The sequence below is a fragment of the Oncorhynchus tshawytscha genome, linkage group LG05, assembly GCF_018296145.1.
Source record: "Oncorhynchus tshawytscha isolate Ot180627B linkage group LG05, Otsh_v2.0, whole genome shotgun sequence".
Classification (NCBI taxonomy): Eukaryota; Metazoa; Chordata; class Actinopteri; order Salmoniformes; family Salmonidae; genus Oncorhynchus; species Oncorhynchus tshawytscha.
The window spans coordinates 18,893,912-18,914,442 of record NC_056433.1 but is presented as its reverse complement, the minus strand read 5'-3'; the positions used below and the strand labels follow the sequence as shown (position 1 = coordinate 18,914,442).

General features: G+C 47.2%; 1 protein-coding gene across 2 annotated transcripts in view; it reads right to left on the bottom strand.

Annotated features, from left to right (window-relative positions):
* Nucleotides 1–20,151, bottom strand: part of LOC112250062 (DNA polymerase zeta catalytic subunit) — a 108,279-nt gene extending 88,128 nt beyond the window's left edge. Inside the window, exon 1 of one of the 2 annotated variants that reach the window (XR_006083380.1) lies at nt 19,320–20,151. Coding sequence is in view for 1 of the 2 variants with exons in the window: in XM_024419904.2 (XP_024275672.2) it covers nt 19,320–19,458 (139 nt within the window). In the remaining variant the exon portion in view is untranslated. The remainder of the gene's footprint in view (nt 1–19,319) is intronic. The other variant, XM_024419904.2, reaches the window with a different exon arrangement.
* Nucleotides 20,152–20,531: the final 380 nt, after the last annotated feature.

Sequence of the window (20,531 nt, the reverse complement as noted above, 5' to 3'; positions counted from 1 at the left end):
CGAGATTAGGCTGGTGTAACCGATGTGAAATGGCTAGCTAGTTGGCGGGGTGCGCGCTAATAGCGTTTCAAACGTCACTCGCTCTGAGCCTTCTAGTAGTTGTTCCCCTTGCCCTGCATGAGTAACGCTGCTTTGAGGGTCGAGGGTGGCGGTTGTTGATGTGTTGCTGGTTCGAACCCAGGGAGGAGCGAGGAGAGGGACGGAAGCTATACTGTTACACTGGCAACACTAAAGTGCCTATAAGAACATCCAATAGTCAAAGGTATATGAAATACAAATGGTATAGATTGAAAGTCATAATTTCTATAATAACTACAACCTAAAACTCCTTACCTGGGAATATTGAAGACTCATGTTAAAAGGAACCACCAGCTTTCATATGTTCTCATGTTCTGAGCAAGGAACTGAAACGTTAGCTTTCTTACATAGCACATATTGCACTTTTACTTTCTTCTCCAACACATTGTTTTTGCATTATTTAAAGCAGACCAGACAGTGACAGACAGCAGAACAGACAGAGACAGCAGAACAGACAGAGACAGCAGAGCAGACAGAGACAGCAGAGCAGACAGAGACAGCAGAGCAGACAGAGACAGCAGAGCAGACAGAGACAGCAGAGCAGACAGAGACAGCAGAGCAGACAGAGACAGCAGAGCAGACAGAGACAGCAGAGCAGACAGAGACAGCAGAGCAGACAGAGACTGCAGAGCAGACAGAGACTGCAGAGCAGGGGGAGCTGCCAAAGGGTGTGGTAGGGTGCTATTCATTAGCCTCCCTCTGCCACCAGTCTTCCCCATAACCCTCACACCACCTCCATCACACACACACACACACACACAAAAACTGCAATTTGGCCATAGCGATAATACACCCACATCCCTTCAATCCCCCATCCTTCAAAGTGCATATGCAAGTGGGTTATTTTCTGTTGCTAGAACACATAACAAAGGCATGAGAGGAGGCCTGTTTCTTTATGGGCACCAGAGGAGAGCTCTCTCTCATTCCATATTCCCTTTGGCAGAGTAGTACACTGCTGCAGCTGCCTGGTCTGCTCTCTCCCCTGTTCTGTTTTCCACTGTTGGCCACGTCTCCAGATCTGACTCAGACGAACACAGAAACATCTCCAGTCCTGTCTGAAATTACAGTGGTAGAAGCAGCATGTCCAGGAAAGGCTGTTCACTCACTAACCACTCTTTTCTGTAACTCGTTCCTTCCTGAACAACTCCTCTACTGTGGATTAACCAGGCTTATTTCACCGCTGACTGTATCCACATCTGATCCTGAACACAAGTGTCTTCAGCCGTGTGTCTCCAGGCGTCCAATATAAAGTAGCATGAGAGGCTGATCGCAAGGAAATGCTTTCATTCCCTACCACCCCCAGTGAGTCACAGGTTCCATTGTGTCTTGGCTAGGAGCCGTAGGCCTTCCTGGCTGAGGTAACTATGCTGGTGGAGATCGTGGTGGTCCCAGGGCAAATCCTGGAGCAGACAACAGAGTCTACCCAGTGACTGTGTGGTCTTAGCTGGGCGTCCCCTCCCCTTCTCCACAGCCAAGGCCTGTCCTGGCAGAACGCCTGACTCTTGAGCACAGACTGGAGCAAACAAACCAGAATCTGAAACGTGAAATCACCAGGGTTCTCCCTAAAGACTGTAAAATGGTCGCTGCGCCACCTTGTAAAATGTTTATTTTTCATACTAGGTGACTTTCTGTTCTACACTGCAGGAAATGTCAGTTACAGGTGGTCAACCCCCCTATATAAAACTCCCAGTCATTCCTATGTACAGTACTCCCAGTCATTCCTATGTACAGTACTCCCAGTCATTCCTATGTACAGTACTCCCAGTCATTCCTATGTACAGTACTCCCAGTCATTCCTATGTACAGTACTCCCAGTCATTCCTATGTACAGTACTCCCAGTCATTCCTATGTACCAGACAGTCCCAGACAGTCCTTACAATACAGTCCTGAGGTAAACAGACAACACCCTAAAACTCTATACTCTGCAAGGGGCTTCCTAAGACTAACCCAGACAGCCATAACCTACAGTCCTGTCTAAAGCATAAGCCAGACAGCCCTAACCTACAGTCTTGACTGAAGCATAACCCAGACAGCCCTAACCTACAGTCTTGACTGAAGCATAACCCAGACAGCCCTAACCTAGTCTTGACTGAAGCATAACCCAGACAGCCCTAACCTACAGTCTTGACTGAAGCATAACCCAGACAGCCCTAACCTACAGTCTTGACTGAAGCATAACCCAGACAGCCCTAACCTACAGTCTTGACTGAAGCATAACCCAGACTGGGTTAGGGCTGTCTGGTTATGCTTCAGTCAAGACTAGGTTAGGGCTGTCTGGTCTTGACTGAAGCAAACCTAGTCTTGACTGAAGCATAACCCAGACAGCCCTAACCTACAGTCCTGACTGAAGCATAACCCAAACAGCCCTAACCTACAGTCCTGACTGAAGCATAACCCAAACAGCCCTAACCTACAGTCCTGACTGAAGCATAACCCAGACAGCCCTAACCTACAGTCCCCTGACAGCCCTGACAGTCCTGACTGAAGCATAACCCAGACAGCCCTAACCTACAGCCCTGACTGAAGCATAACCCAGACAGTTTTGACTGACAGCCCTAACCATAGTTTTGACTGAAGCATAACAGACAGCCATAACCTACAGTCCTGTCTAAAGCATAAGCCAGACCCAGACAGCCCTTACTGAAGCATAAAACACCTAAAAAAAGTGTTTGTGAAGCTCCAGACTGGACCAAGCGGTCTCCTGCTGGGTTCACTAAAGAAATCCCTGGCACTTCAGTGTGGTGAGGAACAAACAGACCAGATTGTCCTGCGAACGAGTGCCAGATATTTGAGCAGGCAAGAGACTCAACAGATGGTCTGGCAGCCACATAACCTCACACCAACCCACAGCACAAAAAAATGCAGAATACAAAAGCATCGTTGTTGTTTTTTTGTATGTTTTTTCTTTGTCTTTCTGAATGACGACTAAGCACTACGTCACATGAACACATCCTTCTCCAGGGCTCATGGGTATAGGCCTATGTTGTGAGAATCCATCCCAGCTGAAGGTGTGATGTGGGCGGCTGGGCGGGCAGGCAGCAGTGGCCCCCCCTCTGCGCACATCCATCTCCGCTGTGGGATATGAGTGGCGATGACAGGCCCCAGTTCATTCATCCAGTGACGGTGTGTGGCGGCACTAACGATTCCGGGACGGCTGATTAACGGCACGGGTGGGCCTCCATTCCCTCTGGAGTGTCACAGCAGGGGCACACACACACACGACCCCCCCGGGGGGACAGAATAAAGACGAGCAGGAAGGGAATACTATGCCTGGGAAGAAGCAAGGTCCTAGGTCTATAGGCTGGAACACTATTACTGTAGCAACAGGCCTGTATGGCTGCTTATTTATCCAGGGTCAGCGCTGCACAGCTGCACAGTGTCTAGGTGTGTGTGCATGTGATACGTGTGTGTGTGTGTGTGTGTGTATGCGTGAGAGGAGCATGTTTGAGTACCTTGTGTGCGCGTATCTGCCAGACCTGCATGATTAGTGCGACGGCAGCCTGTCGATCGATGCCCTGCCAGTTCTAGCTGTGCTCACACCAACAGACACACAAACATGCTACATCAATCAAAGTCTACATGTCCAACCACCTCAACAAGCAACAGTGAGACTAGGCTCTGGTTTCAATGATACTCTTATGTCATAAAGAAACTGTCACTGTCTATGTCACTACTTTATCCGCTTGACTAAAACACTAACTAGTAGCTCGCGAGATGGAGCTCACAGAGGTTCTTTTTAATGAGTGCGTTTCACAAGCGGCAAGTTTGCATCAACTCCCTTCACTAAAACCACTGCAACGGTTTTGTCTGTAAACTTGAATCGTAACGTTCTGGCATGTCCGACTTGTGATTTGTTGGGAGAGTTGTCTGAAGAGGACCCACCCCAAATGGCATTTTATCGAAGTTGCCAAAAGAGTCCATCATTGAAACCAGATCCTAGTCACTGTTTCGGGTTAAGTTTTCCAGACTAACATTCCATGGAGAGTGTAGCAATGTGGCAGAGCAAGCAGTAGCTGTGCGATGGCTAGAGGAAAAGAGACAGACAATGACAGAGGGGATCCAGTCCAGCCCGCTTACCACTGCAGTGGGTGACCCTCACAGTGACACACATGCCAGTCCACAGAACCCCAGTCCTCCTAGGACCAACACTGAACCACAGTCCTCCTAGGACCAAAAGACTGAGCAGAACCCCGGTCCTCCTAGGACCAACATACTGAACAGAACCCCGGTCCTCCTAGGACCAACACTGAACCACAGTCCTCCTAGGACCAACATACTGAGCAGAACCCCGGTCCTCCTAGGACCAACATACTGAACAGAACCCCGGTCCTCCTAGGACCAACATACTGAACAGAACCCCGGTCCTCCTAGGACCAACATACTGAGCAGAACCCCGGCCCTCCTAGGACCAAAAGACTGAGCAGAACCCCGGCCCTCCTAGGACCAAAAGACTGAGCAGAACCCCGGTCCTCCTAGGACCAACATACTGAACTAGAGGTCGACCGATTAATCGGAATGGCCTCCTAGGATTAACCCCGGCCCTCCTAGGACCAAAAGACTGAGCAGAACCCCCGCCCTCCTAGGACCAAAAGACTTTTAGGACCAACAATCGGATATCGGTAATTTTGGGCGCCGATTTGCCGATTTGTTATTTTATTTTTTTACACCTTTATATAACTAGGCAAGTCACTTAAGAACACATTCTTATTTTCAATGACGGCCTAGGAACCGTGGGTTAACTGCCTCGTTCCGGGGCAGAAAGACAGATTTTCACATTGTCAGCTCGGGGGATCCAATCTTGCAACCTTAGTTAACTAGTCCAACGCAATAACGACCTGCCTCTCTCTCGTTGCACCCCACAAGGAGACCTGTTACGCGAATGCAGTAAGCCAAGGTAAGTTGCTAGCTAGCATTAAACTTATCTTATAAAAAACAATCAATCATAATCACTAGTTAACTACACATGGTTGATGATATTACTAGATATTATCTAGCGTGTCCTGTGTTGCATATCTAGCGTGTCCTGTGTTGCATATATGACTGAGCATACAAGTATCTGACTGAGCGGTGGAAGGCAGAAGCAGGCGCGTAAACATTCATTCAAACAGCACTTTCGTGCGTTTTGCCAGCAGCTCTTCGTTGTGCGTCAGGCATTGCGCTGTTTATGACTTCAAACCTATCAACTCCCGAGATGAGGCTGGTGTGACCGAAGTGAAATGGCTGGCTAGTTTGAAACGCTTTTAGCGCGCTCTAACTTCACTCGCTCTGAGCCTTGGGGTGGTTGTTTCCCTTGCGCTGCATGGGTAACACTTCGATGTGGTGGCTGTTGTGTTGCTGGTTCGAGCCCAGGGAGGAGCGAGGAGAGGGACGGAAGCTATACTGTTACACTGGCAATACTAAAGCGCCTATAAGAACATCCAATAGTCAAAGGTTAATGAAATACAAATTGTATTTAGAGGGAAATAGAGGGATATAGTCCTATAATTCTTATTTTAAAATCGGCCGATTAATCGCTATTGGCTTTTTTGGTCCTCCAATAATCGTTATCGGCGTTGAAAAATCATAATCGGTCGACCTCTAGACTGAACAGAACCACAGTCCTCCTAGGACAAAGAGACTGAACCAGGCTATTGTTTCAGTAGTTTGGCCGTGCCGCCTTCTCTTTTTGTCTGTTATTGTGTGGTCCAGTCCTCTCACCTACAGTATGTTTATATGTGGCACAAGCACTAATACCAGTGTCCCTTAGAGCCCTCCTCCCTGCCTCTTGTTACAGTAGGAGGAAGTATAATTAGCAGGGTGAAGCTGAAGAACCCGACCGACCAGGGCTGCTTTCTTCCCACATCGTCCAGACACAAAGCCGCGTCTGTTTGACTAGAGACCTGAGCAGTCCACTTAACAATGAGGATCATCAGAGAGCAGCACAGCCGAGCAGGAGGCCTGGACACAATCCACTGAAGACATGACGGCAACTAGAGGAAGTCTCTACATAGCAGGGGAGGAGAACAGGAGGAGGTATAGTGGGTGGATAAAGGGAGGAAAAGCAGGAGTTGGAGGAGGAGAAAAGGCATGTCGTGGTGGAAGGGGGAAGGAGGACACCAAGCAGGAGGTAGAGGAGTTGGTGAAGACGGAGAGGAAGAAGGGGCTTTAACTCAATAAGAGCATAATGGAAGCAGGGCCCCTAAGCACAGAGCTCTACCACATCACTGAATGGTCACACACCCCACACAGACCTGGGACCTCTTAGGACCTTGAATAGTAAACCCTTAATCCAGTGAAGTGCATTATGCTACTATGTCAACACTGAGCCAGACATAAATGGACCTATCCAGTCAGGTCCCAGGCACTAATTTCGCTCCGATTCTTCACTAATGTTTGCCACTGTGTTGGAGCTCAGGTATGTGATTGGCTCAGGGTGATGAGGGAAGGGTATCAGGGTGAGAGGGGAATGAACTTGACAGGGTCAGAGAGGGCAGAGGCCAGGGAGGGCAGCTTCTGTCCCACACACACATCACTGAACAAGTCACATTTTGACTGGGGTCATGTCCCCCCTAAACAGGACACAGCAAGGAACAGTGTGACATGACACCTGCAGGGACAGGTCACCTCTGACACAGAAAAAAGGGATGAGAGAAAGGAGGAGTGCTCTGGGTAAAAGTGAGAGAAAAAGTGAAAAAATTATGAATTGAAAGAAATTGGATCCGCAGGAAGTGTAGGTAGAGGAGAACAAAGGAACAGAAGAGAGTGAGCGTGGGGAGAGGGAGAGCAAAGAGTGGAAAAGTGGGTGAGAGAGCCACAAGACTGTGACCAGCGGGTGGGGAATCCTCAGTGTCTGCTGTTCCCAGTCTGACAGCACCGTGTAGACTAGCATTGAAAACACACAGACACACACAGTGGAGGTACAATCATGCAGTGTGCATGGCCACGACACTGTACTGCAGGTGAAAAGGAACACAGTATACTGTAAGAAAAAGCCAGCGGACAGGGACACAGGAGGCTGCACAGAATCAACTTCCTTTCACAGTAGTACACTACGCTTCTGCACAAACAGGCAGTCAAATATTCCAATCCAGTCAATTACGGACAGTCACAGTTAGTGTTTGGATTGGAGATGTAAATATTAATTTACTCAGAAACTGCCAAGCAGTCTTGACTGGAGTGACTGTGAAACGCTAAATAAATGAGAAATGGATAAGCTTGTTTGACAACAGTCCACAGAACAAAAGGGAGATGGATGATTCTGCATCTTAATTTGAACTGAAATATGAAATGATATACACTGCTCAAAAAAATAAAGGGAACACTTAAACACAATGTAACTCCAAGTCAATCACACTTCTGTGAAATCAAACTGTCCACTTAGGAAGCAACACTGATTGACAATACATTTCACATGCTGTTGTGCAAATGGAATAGACAACAGGTGGAAATTATAGGCAATTAGCAAGACACCCCCAATAAAGGAGTGGTTCTGCAGGTGGTGACCAAAGACCACTTTTCAGTTCCTATGCTTCCTGGCTGATGTTTTGGTCACTTTTGAATGCTGGCGGTGTTTTCACTCTAGTGGTAGCATGAGACGGAGTCTACAACCCACACAAGTGGCTCAGGTAGTGCAGCTCATCCAGGATGGCACATCAATGCGAGCTGTGGCAAGAATGTTTGCTGTGTCTGTCAGCGTAGTGTCCAGAGCATGGAGGCACTACCAGGAGACAGGCAGTACATCAGGAGACGTGGAGGCCGTAGGAGGGCAACAACCCAGCAGCAGGACCGCTACCTCCGCCTTTGTGCAAGGAGGAGCACTGCCAGAGCCCTGCAAAATGACCTCCAGCAGGCCACAAATGTGCATGTGTCTGCTCAAATGGTCAGAAACAGACTCCATGAGGGTGGTATGAGGGCCCGATGTCCTTGTGCTTACAGCCAAACACCGTGCAGGACGTTTGGCATTTGCCAGAGAACACCAAGATTGGCAAATTCGCCACTGGCGCCCTGTGCTCTTCACAGATGAAAGCCGTGGAGAATGTTCTGCTGCCTGCAACATCCTCCAGCATGACCGGTTTGGCGGTGGGTCAGTCACGGTGTGGGGTGGCATTTCTTTGGGGGGGCCGCACAGCCCACCATGTGCTCGCCAGAGGTAGCCTGACTGCCATTAGGTACCGAGATGAGATCCTCAGACCCCTTGTGAGACCATATGCTGGTGCGGTTGGCCCTGGGTTCCTCCTAATGCAAGACAATGCTAGACCTCATGTGGCTGGAGTGTGTCAGCAGTTCCTGCAAGAGGAAGGCATTGATGCTATGGACTGGCAAGCCCGTTCCCCAGACCTGAATCCAATTGAGCACATCTGGGAAATCATGTCTCGCTCCATCCACCAACGCCACGTTGCACCAGACTGTCCAGGAGTTGGCAGATGCTTTAGTCCAGGTCTGGGAGGAGATCCCTCAGGAGACCATCCGCCACCTCATCAGGAGCATGCCCAGGCATTGTAGGGAGGTCATACAGGCACGTGGAGGCCACACACACTACTGAGCCTCATTTTGACTTGTTTTAAGGACATTACATCAAAGTTGGATCAGCCTGTAGTGTGGTTTTCCACTTTAATTTTGAGTGTGACTCCAAATCCAGACCTCCATGGGTTGATAAATTTGATTTCCATTGATCATTTGTGTGATTTTGTTGTCAGCACATTCAACTATGTAAAGAAAAAAGTATTTAATAAGAATATTTCATTCATTCAGATCTAGGATGTGTTATTTTAGTGTTCCCTTTATTTTTTTGAGCAGTGTATTATAAATATATTACCATGTCATATTAAATGGTAGACTCAGCGATATGACGTGATGTGCTAACAGCATAGTGGGTCAATTTCCTCAACAACTAAGAGCATTAAACCGTGAGGCTAAACTTCTCCACTGTTTAGGACCCGTTGCTGTAACAAAGTGAATCGAACCCATGCACATGTGCAGATACTGTGTGACAGTGAACACTTGTATCTCGCTCATCACAATATCTGTGGTGCTGCTCGTGGCAACGTCATTTTGCGGAGTCCACCTTTACAATGAAAGAGACGGAATAAAATCATGCTGTTGTGTCTCCAGCGTAAAGTGCTAGCTAGACCAAATGTGATTTAGACAAAGAGCATATTTTCATCAGAATCATCAGCATAGGCCTTCTCCCCAAACAGATGTAGTGGCCGTAATTCATCCCCACGCAAAGTTCGATGTGGAATTGTTCTTTCATTTTGAAAATTCCAAAGAAAAGGCTAAATAAACTAAGTTAAACATCTGCATATCAAAAAGACAGATTTTGGTCTGTAACCCTGAAAGATTGTCTTTCAACTCACCAAATTGAGCCCCGTTTCAAATGATCACACTTGGACAACAGTTTGAGCTGTTCTGTGAAGGGAGTAGTACACAGCGTTGTACGAGATCTTCAGTTTCTTGGCAATTTCTCACATGGAATTGCCTTAATTTCTCAGAACAAGAATAGATTGATGAGTTTCTGAAGAAAGTTTGTTTCTGGACATTTTGAGCCTGTAATCGAATTCACAAATGCTGATGCTTCAGATACTAAACTGGTCTAAAGGCCAGTTTTATTGCTTCTTTAATCAGAACAACAGTTTTCAGCTGTGCTAACAATTTCAAAAGGGTTTTCTAATGATCAGTTCGCTAATCCAAGTTTACCATTTTAAAGGCTAACACAACGTGCCATTGGAACACAGGAGTGATGGTTGCTGAATATGGGCCTCTATGTAGAGATTACACTAAAAATAAAATAAGATATATATTTAAAAATCAGCCGTTTGCAGCTACAATAGTAATTCACAACATTAACAATCCCTACACTGATCAATTTGATGTTATTTTAAATGGACAAAAGCTTTTCTTTCAAAAACAAGGACATTTCTAAGTGACCCCAAACTTTTGAACGGTAGTGTATATGTATATGGGGCATTATGATTTGTTATCTGTAATGGCTATGATAAATGAGGTATTGTTGTGCACTGCTGGCATTGTCCTATAGATAAATGTGCACATATTTTTTCCAGCCTTGTTCAAAAAAATATTCCAACCCCCCCCCATTCGAGTACTCAGAAGAAAATGATGTGAGTACTCAAACAGTCGACAGCAGCCATGGAAATCCAATCGGAGGACTCTGGATGGAGCCGGCAGGCAGAACCTAAGAGTTCTGGTTTCCAGGAAAGCAGTGACTGTGTCCAAACGGCCTGATCATGACAAAAGGAGATGTTCCCTAAACAGGTCTGATCAAGACAAAAGGAGATGTTCCCTTAACAGGTCTGCCCGTCGAAATGTGATATTCATGGCATGTCTCCCTCCCAGCCATACATCACACGGCTTAGGGGAGGCACGATTGGTGCATTAGACGAGTGAGAGACACGTTCAGTCTCCCCCTCTCAAAACACACAGAGCAAAGACAAGCCAAATTGCAGCTGAAGTATTGCTGTGAGGGAAAATAAAATAGCTAACACAACAAAGGGGAAATGGGGAACAGCTTAAGACATTTCCCTTCAAGAAAAAACCCCAGATGCTTCCAAAATGGGACAGGCAGCAGAAGACTAGTATGTTCTGGTCGACCCCAGAGTCTGTGTTTTAAGTAGGACCCCTCACTGTTCTCCTCCAGCACTGACACAACAGAAGAGAAAGCAGCAAGCTTGGCTGCATTTAAAAAACAAGCCGGGCTATTTTTAGAGCCAGCTAGAATTCCCCCTCTTTGAATAAGCCTGCTTTCATACACACTGTGCACAGTGGAACTGTGGAATAAATGCATCAAAACATTCCGTTTGGGTCTTCAGAAGCAGACAGACGCAGGTTCTTACAAGGGGGAGTGTAGAATGGAGTGTTCAAAACCCAGGGCTTTCCTGTCATAGTTAGAGCTTAAAAACAGAACTGCAGGCCTACTCTTCTTTCCCCAGAAGTAAAATTCTCACTGTTTTACTTCTAAGGGGGAATGCAGTTATTACATTTTGATGACCTTTGCAAAGGAAGGAAGCGAAGTGGCCTCCCTTGCAAACAGAAACTCTCGGCCAAAACCCTCCCTTCATCTAATTTCACCCATGTTTATCATGCTCTAAAAGGAAGTTATGCATTTTTACAATATAGCCAATTTTGACTTTGTTGTTGTAGAATCTAGTGGAAACAGTTAATGAGCCACACGACTTGAAAATCACCTCAGTTTATTAAGCACCGCCTTCGCCCAATCCTGATTCGCCCAAAAAAATCAATGACAAAAACCCAAACCAGGGCTGCGTTCAGTACGTTTTTACGTTCTGGAACGTTCCAATTGAACGGAAAAGGTGCTGTACTGAACGGCCAGTTGAAAAACGGGGCGGGGTTGGGTTGTGAGTTGGGGAACGCTGTCAGCATTGCCACTGCCCTTTAAATACGTCACTCATTGCTTCAAGCCACACCCACCAAACATACCTCAAAGTCGGTTCAAGAACGTACAATAACATTTTGGGGAAACGTGTTGTTGAGTACAAACTGTTCTGCAATGAAGCAAACATTCAAGCTAACTGAACACACCTCTCGAACTGCTCGTAATCACATAACTACATGAGCCGTGACAGATTCTTGCAGTTTCATCTGTCCATGAGAGATGACCCATTAACAGATACCTCCATCTGCTTTATTAACATCCAGATGTTAAGAAATTATGTGCCTGACAGGTTCAAAACATTCCTTTGTTCCCAGTTCTGGCCCTCTCTGACAAATTCCTTCATTCTTTTAAATAAGTTGTAAAAATAGTGAGAGATGGCCATAGGAACAGAAAGCTAGAAAGTCCTAACACAGCCTGAATTGGCAGGGCCTCTCACACCAGTTATCTACTGTAGGGACAAAGAGCCAGGAGGAGAGGGCAAAAGGTTGGAACCCTCAGCAGCAACCCAAATCTATGTGCCAACACTAGGCTCCCTGGGCCAGAGTGGGACCACACAGTTGATGCCTGTTTTTTTTAGGGACTCCCTCCATTCAAAGAACATAAATCCACTTAGGCTACCATGCCAACACAACCGTTGGCAGGCGGGCAGCACCTCCACTACTGAGCACTCCACATCAAACGAGAAGAACAGGCGTTCTTTCATACAGTACATCAAAAAGGAAGCATTTCCAGGCCGGTCACTGGCGACCAACGCGAGTCCAGTCCAGCTTCACTCAAGAACTAGCCTAATTGCATGACCTCACTGGCAGGCAGCAGTGACAGGATACTGCTATAGGCCTGGCTGACAACAGCCCACTGATATCCCCACATGCCCTGGTCCTTCCTTTAAATGTGGTTGGGGCAGGCGTTTAAAAGTCCCATGGCAGCTATATACCATGTGCTGGATTACTGATAGTAGAGACTGAGGCTTGGCTGTCTGTTTCCTCCATAGAATTAGATTGAATTATAGATCATTCTATTTCTATGGTTACTTCCCCTCAGACTGCAAGTATAGCCCGTATGTCAGTCAGTCTGTTACCTCAAACTCCCCTCAGCCTGGAGGTCTGTCTGGGCCCAGTCAGTCAGTGTGATTTGCAGTCAGCAGACAGCAGACGTATTGACCATCAGCAAGCAGTAAAGCCGGCTGGCCACCTCCACCCTGTCTGTGTGTTATTAACACAGCAGCTCTCCTATTGATTAGACCCAGCCAGATCAAACGGTGCCGGAAAGAGCTGCTAACTCAGACAATTGGCCATCCAGCGGTTGTCTCTCAGAAGGTGGGCGACTAACACAGATGAGAGCTGACCGGGTGAATCATCAAGGCATGGTGTGTCTGCTGCTTTTAACTGAACGGATAAACCTAGAAAGGCCATTAGGACTGGTACTCAAAGTAAATGTAATAGATGTTCCACCTCCAGATATTTTGGTAATGAATTTTGTGAAGTGGATGCCCATCGTGCAAGTGTGTTGCACCAGCCTAGTACCAGTACCAGCCTAGTGCCAGTACCAGTACCAAGCCTAGTGCCAGTACCAAGCCTAGTGCCAGCCCCAAGCCTAGTGCCAGTACCAGCCTAGTGCCAGTACCAGCCTAGTGCCAGTACCAGTACCAAGCCTAGTGCCAGTACCAGTACCAGCCTAGTGCCAGTACCAGTACCAAGCCTAGTGCCAGCCCCAAGCCTAGTGCCAGTACCAGCCCCAAGCCTAGTGCCAGTACCAGCCCCAAGCCTAGTGCCAGCCCCAAGCCTAGTGCCAGTACCAGCCCCAAGCCTAGTGCCAGCCCCAAGCCTAGTGCCAGTACCAGCCTAGTGCCAGTACCAGCCTAGTGCCAGTGCCAGCGCTAGTGCCAGTACCAGCCTAGTGCCAGTACCAGCGCTAGTGCCAGTACAGCGCTAGTGCCAGTACCAGCGCTAGTGCCAGTACCAGCGCTAGTGCCAGTACCAAGCCTAGTGCCAGTACCAAGCCTAGTGCCAGTACCAAGCCTAGTGCCAGCCCCAAGCCTAGTGCCAGCCCCAAGCCTAGTGCCAGCCCCAAGCCTAGTGCCAGTACCAGCCTAGTGCCAGTACCAGCCTAGTGCCAGTGCCAGCACTAGTGCCAGTACCAGTGCTAGTGCCAGTACCAGCGCTAGTGCCAGTACAAGCGCTAGTGCCAGTACAAGCGCTAGTGCCAGTACCAGCACTAGTGCCAGTACCAAGCCTAGTGCCAGTACCAAGCCTAGTGCCAGTACCAAGCCTAGTGCCAGCCCCAAGCCTAGTGCCAGTACCAGTACCAAGCCTAGTGCCAGTACCAGTACCAGCCTAGTGCCAGTACCAGTACCAAGCCTAGTGCCAGCCCCAAGCCTAGTGCCAGTACCAGCCCCAAGCCTAGTGCCAGTACCAGCCCCAAGCCTAGTGCCAGCCCCAAGCCTAGTGCCAGTACCAGCCCCAAGCCAGTGCCAGCCCCAAGCCTAGTGCCAGTACCAGCCCCAAGCCTAGTGCCAGTACCAGCCCCAAGCCTAGTGCCAGCCCCAAGCCTAGTGCCAGTACCAAGCCTAGTGCCAGTACCAGCCTAGTGCCAGTACCAGCCTAGTGCCAGTACCAGCCTAGTGCCAGTACCAGCGCTAGTGCCAGTACCAGCGCTAGTGCCAGTACCAGCGCTAGTGCCAGTACCAGCGCTAGTGCCAGTACAAGCGCTAGTGCCAGTACCAGCACTAGTGCCAGTACCAAGCCTAGTGCCAGTACCAAGCCTAGTGCCAGTACCAAGCCTAGTGCCAGTACCAGAGAGAAGAGGTGGCTTGTCTATACACCCCAAATGGCACCCTATTCTCTATATAGGTTCCCTGGTCAAAAGTAGTGCACTATAAAAGGGAATAGGGTGCCATTTGGGACACAGGTTCCCAGCCATGGGGGCCAAAGATCATAGGGACAGGTAGATCCTGGCCTCCCTCTGGTGGAGTGACCTTGACATGGCCAATGCAACGCAAATCAACTAGACAGCAAATAATAGTCCTGCACACACACACACACACACACACCTGTCTGCAGCAAAGTCATAAGGTTTAGCCCAACCCAGCCCACCTTGAGGCGAGCAGCCCAGAGAGCAGACCAGGCTGACTGTCACATTCCATTCCCCCGTGCTAATGAATCTGCCATCCATCACACAGTTATACAGCCTGCAATTCTGCTGCTTTTATTGTTAGCTGCTAAAGAAAATACAAATGTGGCCAGCACACCAAGGTTCCATCTCACTCTTCTTCTTTTACCAGATCCACAACATTCAGCCTGGAACCATGCGAAATACATCACCTGGCTGTGTTATATGACTCTAATTCCCCCTGTAATCCGTTGGTCAACTGACTGTAAAGGTTAAATATGAGATATGGGCTACGCAGTGAGGCTGTGATAGGTCTCAGATGGGAGAAGAGACATCTGAGGAAAAGTCTGAAGGGCTTGGTGGGTACAGCACTACAGTAAAAAGACCAGGGTGTCACCTAAATCAACCTGGGCGACAAAAAATGATGGACGGGACAATGACTAGTGCTGCTGCAGCACATTCCTACCCTCGGAGGTGGGTGAGGCGACGCATTCAAATAGCCACCGTAGAACCGGAGGGAGCTATTAAAGCCATCAATCACCCAGGCCCCGGTGCTGCAGCAAGGGCATCTGTGTACTGTACAGAGAAACCTCAGGAGAGACAAAGAGAGGGGAGGGGGAGCCAGTGACAGCGCCAGAGAGGGCTCAGAAAAACATCCCATTAGACAGGACAAAGACACACCTCACACAGTTCAGCCGCAGGCCAGACTAAAGGTAGGCCTAAGAGTTCAGCCGCAGGTTTGAGGCTAAAGAGTGAGCACGTAGCCTATAACTCCGCTATGGGTTAACCTATAAAAAAAAGCCACATAGCCTTGGCTACAGTACAGACCAAATGTATAACAGTTCAGCCGCAGGCCAGACTAAAGGTACTCCATTCAGCTTCATGTTGCAGGCTATATGTCTAATTCATGTCTAACTCAGCTATGAGTTAAAGGCTACAGTATAGGCTGCAAGCTGACTGTGACATAGACCTACCTCTCCAGTAACCAGGCTAGGAGCAACAGTAGGTCATCATCACCACCCAGAGAAAGGGGTGGGGCCCATTCAGCTTTAATATAAAAGTAATCCTCCGGTATTAAGGCATTCGCCTGACAAAAACAATCTCCCAGATTTCCATTTGATTGATCCCTGTTGCAAGGATGAGGGATATTTGTTCGCTAAGCTCTCAATGCAGCAGACAGTCCATCACTGTGCCCGCTGAACCCTTTGAACCCGGATCTAGCACTCGTGGAATTCCTGGGTTGATGTGAGGCCCCTATGACAGAGACACAGCACGGAGACGCTTCTTCACGCCCACATAAAGAGACACAACGAGGTGCCATTAATGTCTCCTATAGATCAAAGGCAAAGGGCCACTGATTGGACCATCTTGACGTACTATGCAGGGAAGGCCCAAAGAGAAGGCATGGATGACAAACAAAGGAACGACAGGCCTTTATTAATGGTTAATGAAACCTGAACATGCGTGTGTCTTCACTGGTCTGGGGCCACACTTTAAAGATCCAGAGCCTCAGTTTCTTAACATCACACGCCTCAGGATTATCAGGGGCCAGGGTTCATGCTGCTCTCTGGCTCTGCTGCTCTCTGGCAGCTATTTTTGTCATCAAAACGAGATGAAGGGAATGGATTCAAGCGAGGGTAAAGGGACTAAGCCCACAAAAGACAACCATTAGCCTACAAAACATGAGAAATAAGTAGCTAGTCGTATCATCGTCAAAGTCTAATAAGAATCATAAACCTACTGGGCTACAGCTTCAGAATGCTAAATAATCCAATAAACATAATAGGGAGGTAAACCATTCAGGAGACAATGACTTTCTGACTAATGAACTGCCAAGTCTTCGAATCCCCCATTATCCTCTTAATGGATCCGGGAGGAATTCCTTTAGATGGCATTAGAGTTTCCCCCATGAGAGGAAAGGGGGAGGAAGGAAGGGCAGGGGGTAGAGGGTTGGAGAGAGGTCCTCTGTTTTATCCCACTCTGCGGTTCGCTGCTTGTCCTCTCATTCAGGTGAATTTTTCATGCAGGTCTCCCCAGCACACACCAATGTTTGCATGCACATATTCAGCAGAGAAAAACAAAAACAGAGTGCCTGCCTGGCTTCCTGCCTCTCCCAGGCAGTGAGGAATGCCTGCTGAATCTAGTCTTTCTACACATCAAGCAGGATTAATGCTGTCAGAGCTCAAAGACTGCAACTCCCAGCAGTGTGGGAGACACTCAGTATTTACCATGCATGGATACTTCAATCAAGTCTGCCACTGCTGCTCATTCACAATCAAGCTGGCTGCTGCTGGCCTATTACATATGCAATGAATTACTGATTACCACTGCACATTGTGCACAACCACTATCATTTGGCCTGAATAAGCAAAGATGGTGTGCATTGGGAAAAACTGAAACCATGAAAGAACAACATCTGTCTCTCTAGCATTCCATCATAGAGATATTGGTCCCTCGTGGATGTAGACAGGCAGCTAGACCGATAGAACACCACACCACTAGAACACCACACCACTAGAACACCACGGCTGTAACAGGGCAGGGCCTCAGGGGCTGGCCAATGAAGAGTAACCAGGTTAGGTGAGGTGTCCAGTGACAGAGGGAAGACTGGTGTCTCCCTCCCGGCTTCTGTGGGTCAGGAGAGGACACACTGAGCTGATTAGCCAATTCTTCCTTTTTAGTCCAGCAACTCCCACAGAATGAGAATGGGTGTAGGTAGAAATGTTAAAAGAGACTGCCAACTTATTATAGTTCAAGCCTGACTCATCATGTATACAAGGGACTAAAGAATGGATTCTCTTCATGGGTGTCTGTGTGACCCTTTTCCCAGATTTTTCAGCGGACATTCGAAATGGAAAAATAAAAAGAAGTTGTGCTTTAAGTCAATGTATTCCAGATGGTGATGCAATTTCACACAGAAAATACAGAGCCAACACAGAGACTTAGACTTGCCACACAAGCAGCATCAACAGAGTGGAGCTGCTGGAGATACTGTAAAACAATGCACTCTGCCAAAACTACAGCCATACATCCAGAAACAAATGCCTTGTATTGTTATTAACACCCATAGCCTCACAACACCTGGAGGTAACAATGACTCAAGAACATTGCAGACGAATACAAAGCTACAAGATGGTGTGTGAAATGAGGGGTCTGTGCTTGCCTCCGTGTGACCTCATGTTGACTAATAGTCTGGAGGGTCGAAAGCAACATTATTCAACAGATTATGAAACACTCAACATAAATCACTGACAAGGGAATCAGTGGCAACAGCGGTCTACGTGGCATTGGTGAACCAAAACCACTGCAACTTGTTACACTATAAAGCTGTGAGGAAACTGGTCAGTGAGGTGGACTGGGACATGTCTGAGAGATGATATGATAAGTGTGTGATAAGCGGTTAGAGCTGCCACCTTTACAATGCAGATGTGACCACATGCAAAGGTCTGGGGCTAGCTGACCACATTAGATGGACACCCTGACCCACAATCCCATTTATTCTCTCAGATGCCAGTCCTACATCAAAGCCTGTTGTGAATATCCACACAGCCTACAGTAAATACAAAAAGAAGGACCAAAAACAGAGTAGGTTATGCTGCTGTGCAGTGAATGAAGGGAATTATTACTGAAAATATTTCCTTGTGTGGTCTGCGATTACGATACACAACCAATACTAGAAAGCAAAGCAGGTGGCATGCTCCATAGTCGGCTTGAAATCAACCACAGTAAGTGCTGCAGCCAGTGGATTTGTCTAGAATAGGGATGGGCATGCGGCCCAGGGCCCCCTTTTTGTAGGGTTGCAGGTCCATTTCCAAAGACAGTTTCTTTCTTATGTCAGTCACTGACAGTCAATTAATTAGCCCATGTCAGCTAACATTCTTTAGATTGGTAAATTAGTCTAGCAGCCTGCTACCTAAACATGAAGCAACCATGGTCGAATTACTGTATTAAGGCATTCACCTGACAAAAACAACCTCCCAGATTTACATTTGATTGATCCCTGTTGCATCCATTGATTTTCTTAGTCACCCTCACTCAGATATCATGTATACATTCCACCCCATGGAAAATATGTAGATTTGCAGCAAGCTCTTTGTTAAAACTGCACTATTTTCTCTAGGAATGCAGCTTGTCAAAATAGACTTTTCGTCGCAGGTTTAGAATTTATGCAGAAGGTTAAGATAATTAGTTTAAGGTTAGGAAAAGGTTTAGCTAAAATACAACAAAAAAATCTACTTTTGGCGTCAACTTGCCAAAAGCTGTATCCCATCTAGACATGACTACTGCAGCCAGTTAAATCAGTCACACCTCCATTGTGACAACTTTGTCATGCTGTGATTCCAACGTTGCTGTGGCACCACTCCACAGGTTGTTGGGAACAGAAAAGAGACTGCATAATATACTGCATAATATATTTTATTAACGGTATAGTAAAGTGGGTTATGTGCCGAATGCTGATGTAGAGGTCTGTCCACCGCCCTGTGGAGCTCGAGATAGAAAACAAAGCAACCATGTATCGCGCGCATGCTGCAAACAGCTGCGGGTGGTGCATGGTTTATTACGATGTGTCACCTCACTAAACATCTTTCATGTGGCAGCGTCCGTCTCCTTATTACAACTAATTTCATGTTTGAATAGGGTTGGTTTTGTGACGTTGCAAATGTGTTACATCCGTGCAGCCCGTGGCGGTACTGTACCATGCTGCAAATGACCAGTCATTGATTAAAAACCATATGAACATACCTATTGGAGTTGCCCCGAAAATCCGAACCACTGGTACTTTCTTCACGTCACTTTCTCTGAATTCGTTATAAATGACGTCCAAGTCTTTGAGAGGACTTGTAAGGTAGTAGTCAGCGGTGACGATACGGACGGCAAACATGACTGCTGTGCTAGATCCAATGAACTATGCGGAGCGCGCATGGGGCACACACTGTGGCATCATCTAGGAGCAGGAGGAGAATAAACTGTTTTGCACAATGTAACAACCGACGAATGATCCAAACAATCCTTTTTAGTTACACATAGCAATAAACCAAATAGTTTTTTTATCGAGGCGGAGCGCGGAGTTTCCCCATTTTCCAGCTAGCTTGCAAGATAAGAACTATGGTGAGTAATCCGAGTTGCAGCTTTTGAGACCACGCTGTAGTTAATGGAGGTGCCCCGTGAATCAGTTACTATTGACATAGTTACTACACTCGTCTCAGAATTTAGAATGCTGAAACTAGTAGCCGCTATCCCTGAGACGTGCCATAGCTATCTAACAAACTAGCTCGCCAGCTAAACATAAACCACTTTGTTCCCACTCGTGGAGTCCAGGTGCTACGGCATATCCATTCTGAAAAACTGGGAATCGTTGAGTTATACTCTCCTGCTGAGGCAGATGTTAGTGCAAGTATTTAGCTTTGCCTGCAAATACAATTCTATGTGGCAGTTAGTGGCTTCCAATGTGGCACAGCGGACAAGGTTTACTCTCCTCTGTAATATGATCACAACACTCTTCACTAAACCCAAGCAACGCCAGTCCTCCCCTAGTGTTTGCATCTACTGATAGCTACTGCCGCATTTCCAACAACACCCGCCAGTCAGAGGAGTCAAGATCCAGTCCCAAATTGTGTTCGTAGGACCACCGCGTTTTCCATTGGTCCATTTACAAGCGAGCATGTGAAAGTGAGCTTTTTAATTGGTTGAAAAATCTTTGGGCGGGACATGGGTATGACAGGCCAAATCCTATTATTCCTAAAAAATATTATATTACTTTTTTGGGGACATTTTGTGAATATTGACTGTTAACACCCTGCAATAATTATACTGCTCCACTGATCTAAAAGATAAACTAAACATAGAAATTGCGCATTTTAATGATACACGATTACAAAATGTACTTGAAATGGCCTGATTTCGACTGTAACCACTTTCGCAATTAAACATTTACAGAAAATAACTTGCACGTAT